Source organism: Gobio gobio, assembly GCF_949357685.1.
Source record: "Gobio gobio genome assembly, chromosome: 9".
Classification (NCBI taxonomy): Eukaryota; Metazoa; Chordata; class Actinopteri; order Cypriniformes; family Gobionidae; genus Gobio; species Gobio gobio.
Window position 1 is genome coordinate 58551245 of NC_137115.1, and position 12500 is coordinate 58563744.

General features: G+C 44.8%; 1 protein-coding gene across 2 annotated transcripts in view; it reads right to left on the reverse strand.

The window, feature by feature from the left end:
- The window catches only part of LOC307131922 (long-chain fatty acid transport protein 2), a 22473-nt gene extending 15547 nt beyond the window's left edge, over positions 1-6926 (reverse strand). For both annotated transcript variants that reach the window (XM_079826015.1, XM_079826014.1), the window contains exons 1-2: positions 6423-6926; positions 918-1124 (exon numbers count right to left, since the gene is read on the reverse strand). In XM_079826015.1, coding sequence (XP_079682141.1) covers positions 918-1124; positions 6423-6900 — 685 coding nt within the window. In that variant the 5' untranslated portion in view covers positions 6901-6926. The remainder of the gene's footprint in view (positions 1-917; positions 1125-6422) is intronic.
- Between the last annotated feature and the right edge of the window lie 5574 nt (positions 6927-12500).

Sequence of the window (12500 nt, forward strand, 5' to 3'; positions counted from 1 at the left end):
TCCAGGTGTGTATATGGGGTTCACCTGTGGTTCCAGGCGTGTATATGGGGTTCACCTGTGGTTCCAGGCGTTTCACCTGTGGTTCCAGGCGTGTATATGGGGTTCACCTGTGGTTCCAGATGTGTATATGGGGTTCACCTGTGGTTCCAGATGTGTATATGGGGTTCACCTGTGGTTCCAGATGTGTATATGGGGTTCACCTGTGGTTCCAGATGTGTATATGGGGTTCACCTGTGGTTCCAGGTGTGTATATGGGGTTCACCTGTGGTTCCAGGTGTGTATATGGGGTTCACCTGTGGTTCCAGGCGTGTATATGGGGTTCACCTGTGGTTCCAGGTGTGTATATGGGGTTCACCTGTGGTTCCAGGTGTGTATATGGGGTTCACCTGTGGTTCCAGATGTGTATATGGGGTTCACCTGTGGTTCCAGGCGTGTATATGGGGTTCACCTGTGGTTCCAGGCGTGTATATGGGGTTCACCTGTGGTTCCAGGTGTGTATATATGGGGTTCACCTGTGGTTCCAGGCGTGTATATGGGGTTCACCTGTGGTTCCAGGCGTGTATATGGGGTTCACCTGTGGTTCCAGGTGTGTATATATGGGGTTCACCTGTGGTTCCAGGTGTATATATGGGGTTCACCTGTGGTTCCAGGTGTGTATATGGGGTTCACCTGTGGTTCCAGGCGTGTATATGGGGTTCACCTGTGGTTCCAGATGTGTATATGGGGTTCACCTGTGGTTCCAGGTGTGTATATGGGGTTCACCTGTGGTTCCAGATGTGTATATGGGGTTCACCTGTGGTTCCAGATGTGTATATGGGGTTCACCTGTGGTTCCAGGTGTGTATATGGGGTTCACCTGTGGTTCCAGATGTGTATATGGGGTTCACCTGTGGTTCCAGGTGTGTATATGGGGTTCACCTGTGGTTCCAGATGTGTATATGTAGACGGCAGGCGATGTGAAGGACACGTGTGCTCTGAGCGCTCGAGGAACGGCTGCATCTGAGGATTCCTGAACTGCTCGGCTCAGACTCTTCATGCGTGAGGATCTGAGCTCTGATGAAGACGTGATGAAGATGGTAACGTCCTGGAGATCATCACTCACCTCTTCAACGGCTCGCTGCAGCGCTGACACACAAACACACACAACACAATCACAACACAATCACAACACAATCACAACACCACCTCAGACGATCACAACACCACCTCAGACGATCACAACATCACCTCAGACGATCACAACATCACCTCAGACGATCACCTCAGACGATCACAACATCACCTCAGACGATCACAACACCACCTCAGACGATCACAACACCACCTCAGACAATCACAACATCACCTCAGACGATCACAACATCACCTCAGACAATCACAACATCACCTCAGACAATCACAACATCACCTCAGACGATCACAACATCACCTCAGACGATCACAACACCACCTCAGACAATCACAACATCACCTCAGACGATCACAACATCACCTCAGACGATCACAACACCACCTCAGACAATCACAACATCACCTCAGACGATCACAACATCACCTCAGACGATCACAACATCACCTCAGACGATCACAACATCACCTCAGACAATCACATCATCACCTCAGACAATCACAACATCACCTCAGACGATCACAACACCACCTCAGACAATCACAACATCACCTCAGACAATCACAACATCACCTCAGACGATCACAACATCACCTCAGACGATCACAACACCACCTCAGACAATCACAACATCACCTCAGACGATCACAACATCACCTCAGACGATCACAACACCACCTCAGACGATCACAACATCACCTCAGACGATCACAACATCACCTCAGACGATCACAACATCACCTCAGACAAACACAACATCACCTCAGACGATCACAACACCACCTCAGACAATCACAACATCACCTCAGACGATCACAACACCACCTCAGACGATCACAACACCACCTCAGACGATCACAACACCACCTCAGACGATCACAACACCACCTCAGACAATCACAACATCACCTCAGACAATCACAACATCACCTCAGACGATCACAACATCACCTCAGACGATCACATCACCTCAGACAATCACAACACCACCTCAGACAATCACAACATCACCTCAGACAATCACATCATCACCTCAGACGATCACAACATCACCTCAGACGATCACAACACCACCTCAGACGATCACAACACCACCTCAGACGATCACAACATCACCTCAGACGATCACAACATCACCTCAGACAAACACAACATCACCTCAGACAATCACAACATCACCTCAGACGATCACAACACCACCTCAGACAATCACAACACCACCTCAGACGATCACAACATCACCTCAGACAAACACAACATCACCTCAGACGATCACAACATCACCTCAGACAAACACAACATCACCTCAGACGATCTCAACATCACCTCAGACGATCACAACATCACCTCAGACAATCACAACACCACCTCAGACGATCACAACACCACCTCAGACGATCACAACATCACCTCAGACGATCACAACACCACCTCAGACGATCACAACATCACCTCAGACGATCTCAACATCACCTCAGACGATCACAACATCACCTCAGACGATCACAACATCACCTCAGACGATCACAACACCACCTCAGACGATCACAACATCACCTCAGACGATCACAACACCACCTCAGACGATCACAACATCACCTCAGACGATCTCAACATCACCTCAGACGATCACAACATCACCTCAGACAAACACAACATCACCTCAGACGATCACAACATCACCTCAGACAAACACAACATCACCTCAGACGATCACAACATCACCTCAGACAAACACAACATCACCTCAGACGATCACAACATCACCTCAGACGATCACAACATCACCTCAGACAAACACAACACCACCTCAGACGATCACAACATCACCTCAGACGATCACAACATCACCTCAGACAAACACAACACCACCTCAGACAAACACAACATCACCTCAGACGATCACAACATCACCTCAGACGATCACAACATCACCTCAGACGATCTCAACATCACCTCAGACGATCACAACATCACCTCAGACAATCACAACATCACCTCAGACGATCACAACACCACCTCAGACGATCACAACATCACCTCAGACGATCACAACATCACCTCAGACGATCACAACACCACCTCAGACGATCACAACATCACCTCAGACGATCTCAACATCACCTCAGACGATCACAACATCACCTCAGACAAACACAACATCACCTCAGACGATCACAACATCACCTCAGACAAACACAACATCACCTCAGACGATCACAACATCACCTCAGACAAACACAACATCACCTCAGACGATCACAACATCACCTCAGACGATCACAACATCACCTCAGACAAACACAACACCACCTCAGACGATCACAACATCACCTCAGACGATCACAACATCACCTCAGACAAACACAACACCACCTCAGACAAACACAACATCACCTCAGACGATCACAACATCACCTCAGACGATCACAACATCACCTCAGACGATCTCAACATCACCTCAGACGATCACAACATCACCTCAGACAATCACAACATCACCTCAGACGATCACAACACCACCTCAGACGATCACAACATCACCTCAGACGATCACAACACCACCTCAGACGATCACAACATCACCTCAGACGATCTCAACATCACCTCAGACGATCACAACATCACCTCAGACAAACACAACATCACCTCAGACGATCACAACATCACCTCAGACAAACACAACATCACCTCAGACGATCACAACATCACCTCAGACAAACACAACATCACCTCAGACGATCACAACATCACCTCAGACGATCACAACATCACCTCAGACAAACACAACACCACCTCAGACGATCACAACATCACCTCAGACGATCACAACATCACCTCAGACAAACACAACACCACCTCAGACAAACACAACATCACCTCAGACGATCACATCATCACCTCAGACGATCACAACATCACCTCAGACGATCTCAACATCACCTCAGACGATCACAACATCACCTCAGACAATCACAACACCACCTCAGACGATCACAACACCACCTCAGACGATCACAACATCACCTCAGACGATCACAACATCACCTCAGACGATCACAACACCACCTCAGACGATCACAACACCACCTCAGACAAACACAACACCACCTCAGACGATCACAACACCACCTCAGACGATCACAACACCACCTCAGACAAACACATCATCACCTCAGACGATCACAACATCACCTCAGACGATCACAACACCACCTCAGACGATCACATCATCACCTCAGACGATCACAACATCACCTCAGACGATCACAACATCACCTCAGACGATCACAACATCACCTCAGACGATCACAACATCACCTCAGACAAACACAACATCACCTCAGACGATCACAACATCACCTCAGACGATCACAACATCACCTCAGACGATCACAACACCACCTCAGACGATCACAACATCACCTCAGACAAACACAACATCACCTCAGACGATCACAACATCACCTCAGACGATCACAACATCACCTCAGACGATCACAACATCACCTCAGACGATCACAACATCACCTCAGACAAACACAACATCACCTCAGACGATCACAACATCACCTCAGACAAACACAACATCACCTCAGACAAACACAACATCACCTCAGACAAACACAACATCACCTCAGACAAACACAACATCACCTCAGACGATCACAACACCACCTCAGACGATCATATAATTTAATTTTCAGGTCAATACTCAAAAAGTAAATAAATGGATTATAACCACTGCATAAATATAATTTACCACATAAAAATACAAAATATTACATAAAAAAACATTATCAAAATAAAATATAGTGCATTTCATGTCATTGAAATAAAAAACGTGAGGGTTGTACAGAGCTTTGGAGCAGACGTCACCGTTACGTCAGAACAATAGCGTAACGAGTGGAGGAAAATGGGCAGAATCCACAGAATAAGAGAAAAAAATGTGTTGTGCCTTTGTATGCAAAAAATCTGATCTTAATTTTATAGAATCCCATGGTTGAAGACCCTTATAAGCGAAACGCAGACGGGACGGATGATGAGTTACTAAAGCATGAGTTTGATGTAAACAGGAAGTCAGTTCAGCAGTTACAGCATGAATTTATATTTATACCAGTGTTGGGTAAGTTACTCTAAAAAAGTAATTAATAACTAGTTACTAATAACATTTTCAATAGTGTAATTAGATTACTGTACAAATGACTCTCTCTAAAAAGTATTTAATTACTTATTACTAATTACTTTCTAACTCCTATATCAACCTTGACTACAGTAAGTGATTCAACATGAAATGGCTATTTTAATTCATTCAAATAAATAATATAAAACTACATAAATTATTCTTATTAACTGACCAAAGTATTACAAATATGAGAAGGATAGATAAAAGCATACATTTTAAAGTTAGACTTTAAATGTTGATGTTAATTCCACTATTGTATTATATATATAAATGTATTAAGTATTTAGTTCAATTACAACAGAAGTAACTGTAATTAAATTACAGAAAAAATAAGAGTAATCCCTTACTTTACTTTTTCAAGGGAAAAGTAATTCAATTACAGTAACTAATTACTTAGTAACGAGTTACACCCAACACTGATTTAAACCTATAACATTTTACATAGATAACCTTTAAACATAGCCATATTTCACATTTCTTGACTCTCTTTCCACATTTGCGTGATTATATCTATAACTGCGGGATAAACTCGAAATTATTATTATTTTTTTATTCTTTTGCTTCCACAGATTGTCATGGATATAGGCTCCGCCCACAAACACGTCATCGCTGTTTGCGAACATACCACAGGTCTAAATGTCTCTCGTCCTATGAATGAACTTGTTTAAAGTTTGTTGGAAATCCTGTATATTCCTAAGAGATGTTATCATTTTTTCTTGAATTATTATTAAAAAATAAAATTATAAAAAGGTCTACAGCTAAGTCTGTTGTATTATACCAGTAGTAAATGAGCTATTTTGGCAGTAACTTGCTCCTGTGGTCTTTATTTCCCAAGGGCTATATTCATCTAATTGAGAATCTTCGAGATTAACAGAAAACATTACGTTCCCGTTAATGACGTGCTCGTTATTTCTGAATGTTCAAAACGTCCTATATTTTAAAAACGCCTTTTCTTGGTTGTGTGAACATTAATGGAACATTCCATTCTTCAGGAACGTTACTTTTGAGTGTTTGAAAGACGTTTGAGGAACGTCCAACTGAAACGTTTTGATTATTATCGTTACATGATAACTGTGATCGAACGTTACCGGAGAACGCTTGTCCTCACCTCGCGACGCGATCAGGACTTTGGCCCCGGGGCAGCAGCTGAAGCTCGTGATCAGGCTCCTCGCGCGGATGCTGCTGTTGAGCAGAGCGCATGCGCAGCCGAGTTTGGCCAGCGCGAGCCAGCAGAAGATGAACGCGGGCTCGTTCTGCATGAACAGAACCGCCGTGTCTCCCGCGTTCAGAACCGACGCGTCCCGCAACGCGTTCGCCATTCTGTTGCTCTCTCTGTCCGCGTCTTTAAACGAGTAGCTCTCGTTCTCGAACACAATAAACGGCTTGTTCGGCCGCGTCTCGACCTGCTCTAGAAAGCGGTCCAGCGCGAGAAACAGCGGCCGCCTCCTCCGGCGCGACGCGAACTTCAGCAGAATCCGCATCAGCTGTGTGTGATAAACGCAGTCCGTCCAGAGATAGGGGAAGAAGCCCCGGAGCAGCAGAGCACCGATGAGCAGTCCGCCCAGCAGCACTGAGAGCAGGAGCATGTCTGCGGTGGAGCGAGAGTCGCGGTTCTGCTGAGGCGGAGCGACGCGGACGCGATTAAACACGGGCTAATCCGCGGGAATCAGACGTGTAGCTTATTACACAAACACAATATCCTGTATGCTTAACACACATGGCCATGTGACTTAGGAAAAATAACTTTTTCAAACTTCAATAATCAAATTTATGGAGTAGGGGAGAGTGGGGTAAGATGAGCCAGTGGGTAAGTTGACCCACCCCTTTATCCTATACATTTCGGGGTCACCATCATGGGGGGGGGGGGGGGGGGGGGTTACTGTTTTTGATGGAACGATAAAGCACAGCAAACCCTGCTCTGATCAGATTAATCATATCTTTACAGTAGCGGTTGGAAGTTCGGATCATTTTACTGACTCTTTGAATCTCGTTCAGCAAAATGAATTGAGTCATTTTGTTTATTTCGTTCATTTCAGCAGAATCTAATTAAAACGTTACAAGCTACATTTTTCAACACATTTACTACTTTTGGAATAAACCATAAGCTAATGCAGCCATGGCCAAACTTTGCGAACAGAAAAGATTAATTATTTGCTTAAGCTGGATCTTCAGGCTATGTGTGGTCTGTTAGTTCACCTCACATCCCGATCCAAAGCGTTCTTTCCTTTGTCACTTCACATTTAATCACGTCTGTTCCCTTGAAAGTTTAGTTCACCTCATCTCTCGAGTCTTCTCGTTCGAGTCGTTCGTTCATCAAGTCCCAGCCCCATAGGCAAGGCTATGCAGTCGCCGGAAACAGAAAAGATCAGTTCATCTCTCGAGTCTTCTTGTTCGAGTCGTTCGTTCTTTTTTCACGTGACCGCTTCCCTGTTCAGTGTCTCGCAACATATACAACATTACAGTCGTATTATTGACTGCATGTGGTAATATATTTATTATTATAAAATCATCAGAAGAAATGTGCAATAAACATTTATGCCTATCCGTTCTGAACAACCTAATGTGTCCAGGCTTTATAGGAAAATCAATTATACTAGCTAAAAAACTGAACTAAACAAACATAAAACATTTTGTATCCAACATGGCTGTCATGTCACGTAACAAAAGAACGAGACTCGAAAGATGAGCTGTTTCTGCATTCAGCCTATGGGGACCTGAACGAACGACTCGAGAGATGAACTAATCTTTTCTGTTTCCGGACTGCATAGCCTTGCCTATGGGGCTGGGACTTGATGAACAAATGACTCAAACCCGAAGACTCGAGAGATGAACTGATCTTTTCTGTTTCCGGACTGCATAGCCTTGCCTATGGGGCTGGGACTTGATGAACAAATGACTCAAACCCGAAGACTCGAGAGATGAACTGATCTTTTCTGTTTCCGGACTGCATAGCCTTGCCTATGGGGCTGGGACTTGATGAACAAATGACTCAAACCCGAAGACTCGAGAGATGAACTGATCTTTTCTGTTTCCGGACTGCATAGCCTTGCCTATGGGGCTGGGACTTGATGAACAAACGACTCAAACCCGAAGACTCGAGAGATTAACTGATCTTTTCTGTTTCCGGCGACTGCATAGCCTTGCCTATGGGGCTGGGACTTGATGAACGAATGACTCAAACCCGAAGACTTGAGAATGGTGAACTAATCAATTCTGTTTCCTGTACAGAACATATGGGATGTTGCGCATGCGTGGTCAACACAAAATGAATGAATCGCTCTCTGAGACAACCCGTTGTTCTCGAGTCATATTAAAGACACATCACTACTTTACACCTAGCCTGGGAAAACCCAGACAACTTTGATTATCTTATATATTTATAATAAACCGAAGTATAAAACACCCTGCCTCTTTTCGTTTACATTTTAAAAATAATATATTAAACATTAATATGTGGTTTAGGTAAGGTGACCAGATTTCTGAAATGGAAACCGGGGACATTTCCTATTTGAGAACACAAGTACAGACAAGAACGCATATTGAGAAACGGCCAGAGTCTCAGATGTTTCTCTGCATACGTCATCTCCCTCATCGCTCTGATTGGTTTGAGGTCTATCCAATTGCGCCCAGAGGCATTTGAGCGACGCCCGTTGGTGACGACGCCCCTTTGGAAAGTATTTGTCTATGAAGCTTTGCCAGACCATAACTCAGTTACTACTGAGAATGAGATGTTGTTTGTTATAAACACCCTGACGAAGGCATGTAAAGCTGCAACGCGTAGGTGTACCTGTCACCAATTTTAAATGTTTAAGCCATGAAAAAATAAAGGCTTTTTAACTTTTTCAACACACCCATCGAGTGCCTTGGACTACCTTTGTTTCTACTACTGAGAATGGTCTGGTTTTAACCAGGCTACTTTACACCTGTATCCCTAATGAACATGCTCAACACTGCAGAAACACAGCATCACAACAACCCTCTGACTACATGTTTATTAATTTCATTCGTTCATTCTAAATCAGTTTCTATGTAATTCTACTCAAACTCAGTTTGGTCTGTTTTTGGGAAGGCTACAACTTTGGTGTTCAACATATTGTTTTAGAAATGCAAACGATTAAAGATATTGATATTTCAACTTAATCGGTTGGTTTTATGTTGTGTAAGTGCTTTAAGAACAGAATGATGACTATTTGTAATATGACCCATTAGATTATAAAGATAATTTACCTCTTTTAAAAACACCTTCAATAATCAGATTATTGAAGGTGTTTTTAAAAGAGGTAAATTATCTTTACAATCTCACACGGGTTTGATTCAGATTCATTTAGATGGTCCGTTTACACTCAGATGATGCAACTTACCCACTAATTCGGATCAACTTACCCCTAACTTGGGGTAAATTGAGCCACAATAACTTTTTTAAATAAGAAACCCTATTTTTATAACCCTTTGTCATGCGTTCTGATCATTTAAAAGGATAGGAAACTTCTTTAGATACTTTCATTGTACTTCCGCCTTATTTTCTCTTATCTTGAGGGCCACATAAGTTTAAAAAAAAATGGCTCATCTTACCCCACTCTCTGGAACCACAGCTCTGGTTCCAATTTCGATTCCTTTTGTGATCCTTAATTCATTTGCAGTATTACAGCTACTCAAACCACAGCAAAATGTCTGGATCCGTCTGACCTGTAGTAGTGTGCATGATTCTTTAATCTCCACAGTTTGGCTCCTGGAAGCAGATTGTGGGGCCTGGTTCGGTGCCAGATCTGGTTTGAGTTGCATCACCTGTAGAGCGTTCTGCACTTGTGGAGCCCGGCGGCGCTATCAGTGCCTCGAGCCGCTCCTGATAGCAGCTGTTTCACTCCAGCTGATAACTCAAACTCAACGACCTCTCGCTATCAAAATACACGCTGACTTCCATTCAGCAAATAATTATGGTTGTATGAGTGGAAACACATATTTACAGAGTCCTGATTCCCAGAATGCACTTCAGCACTTCGTGCGCTGAAGCGCGGCGGTGGAACCGACTGGATGTGAACTCCTCAAGGTTGCAGTGATAGCAGAGAGAAGGAAGGAGCCACGTACTGATAACCTTCTGCTGCACTGTTTTGTTTATGTAAAGCGCTTTTCAGACCTCGATCTCTTGAGTTATCAAACACATCTAACAGTGAAGCGTTCACATTCACACGTCCCAAAGACATCAAACCCGATTCCTGTTGATACTCATGTGTGTTAGAGGGAAACCAAACGGCCACACAGTCGCTTTCCAGCTGGATCATACAAATTATACTAATGTAGTAGAACTGGCATAGTCCAATATACTGAAAAAGAATCGACTAAATCAGTCGAGCGTATCTGGGTGACCTACTTCCTGAGTGTCTGTGGCGCAATGACGCCAGTTGTGTAAATACTGTACTTCTGTATCTGCGGGATTATTGTAAACAAGTGAACACAATTGAAACATACAGGAATGAAACTAATGAATGTTAGCAAGGCCGTTTCAATCAAAGGTTGTTGTTCCAATCAAAGTCTGTCCCAATCAATCAATGGCTGTTACTGGTGAAGTCTGTCCCAATCGCCGGCTGTCCCAATCAATCAACGGCTGTTCCAATCGAAGGCTGTCCCAATCAATGGCCGTTCAAATCAATCGAAGGCTGTGCCAATCAATCAATGGCTGTTCCAATCGAAGGCTGTCCCAATCGAAGGCTGTCCCAATCAATGGTTGTTCCAATCAATGGCTGTTCCAATCAATGGCTGTTCCAATCAATGGTTGTTCCAATCGAAGGCTGTCCCAATCAATGGCTGTCACAATCAATGGTTGTTCCAATCGAAGGCTGTCCCAATCAATGTCCGTTCCAATCAATCAAGGCTGTCCCAATCAATCAATCAATCAATCAATCAATCAATCAATCAATCAATCAATCAATCAATCAATCAATCAATCAATGGCTGTTCCAATCGAAGGATGTCCCAATCAATGGTCGTTCCAATCAATCAAAGGCTGTCCAGATCAATGGCCGTTCCAATCAATCAATCAATGGCTGTTCCAATCGAAGGCTGTCCCAATTAATGTCCGTTCCAATCAATCGAGGCTGTCCCAATCAATTAATGGCTGTTCCAATCGAAGGCTGTCCCAATCAATGGTAATTCCAATCAATCAATGGCTGTTCCAATCGAAGGCTGTCCCAATCAATGGCTGTTCCAATCAATCGAAGGCTGTCCAGATCAATGGCCGTTCCAATCAATCAATCAATGGCTGTTCCAATCGAAGGCTGTCCCAATTAATGTCCGTTCCAATCAATCGAGGCTGTCCCAATCAATTAATGGCTGTTCCAATCGAAGGCTGTCCCAATCAATGGTAATTCCAATCAATCAATGGCTGTTCCAATCGAAGGCTGTCCCAATCAATGGCTGTTCCAATCAATCGAAGGCTGTCCCGATCAATGGTCGTTCCAATCAATCGAAGGCTGTCCCGATCAATGGTCGTTCCAATCAATCGAAGGCTGTCCCGATCAATGGCCGTTCCAATCAATCAATCAATCAATCAATCAATCAATGGCTGTTCCAATCGAAGGCTGTCCCAATCAATGGCCGTTCCAATCAATCGAAGGCTGTCCCAATCAATCAATGGCTGTTCCAATCGAAGGCCGTTCCAATCGAAGGCTGTCCCAATCAATGGCTGTCCCAATCGGGGGATGTTCCAATCGCGGGATGTCCCGTCCCAATCGGGGGGTGTCCCAATCGGGGGATGTTCCAATCGCGGGGTGTCCCAATCGGGGGGTGTCCCAATCGCGGGGTGTCCCAATCGGGGGGTGTCCCAATCGCGGGGTGTCCCAATCGGGGGGTGTCCCAATCGGGGGGTGTCCCAATCGCGGGGTGTCCCAATCGGGGGGTGTCCCAATCGCGGGGTGTCCCAATCGGGGGGTGTCCCAATCGCGGGGTGTTCCAATCGCGGGGTGTCCCAATCGCGGGGTGTCCCAATCGCGGGGTGTCCCAATCAGGGGGTGTCCCAATCGCGGGGTGTTCCAATCGCAGGGTGTCCCAATCGCAGGGTGTCCCAATCGCAGGGTGTCCCAATCGCAGGGTGTCCCAATCGCAAGGTGTCCCAATCGTAGGGTGTCCCGTCCCAATCGTGTCCCGTCCCAATCGCGGGTAGTTGGATCCTCACCCACTGTTAGCTGTTTAG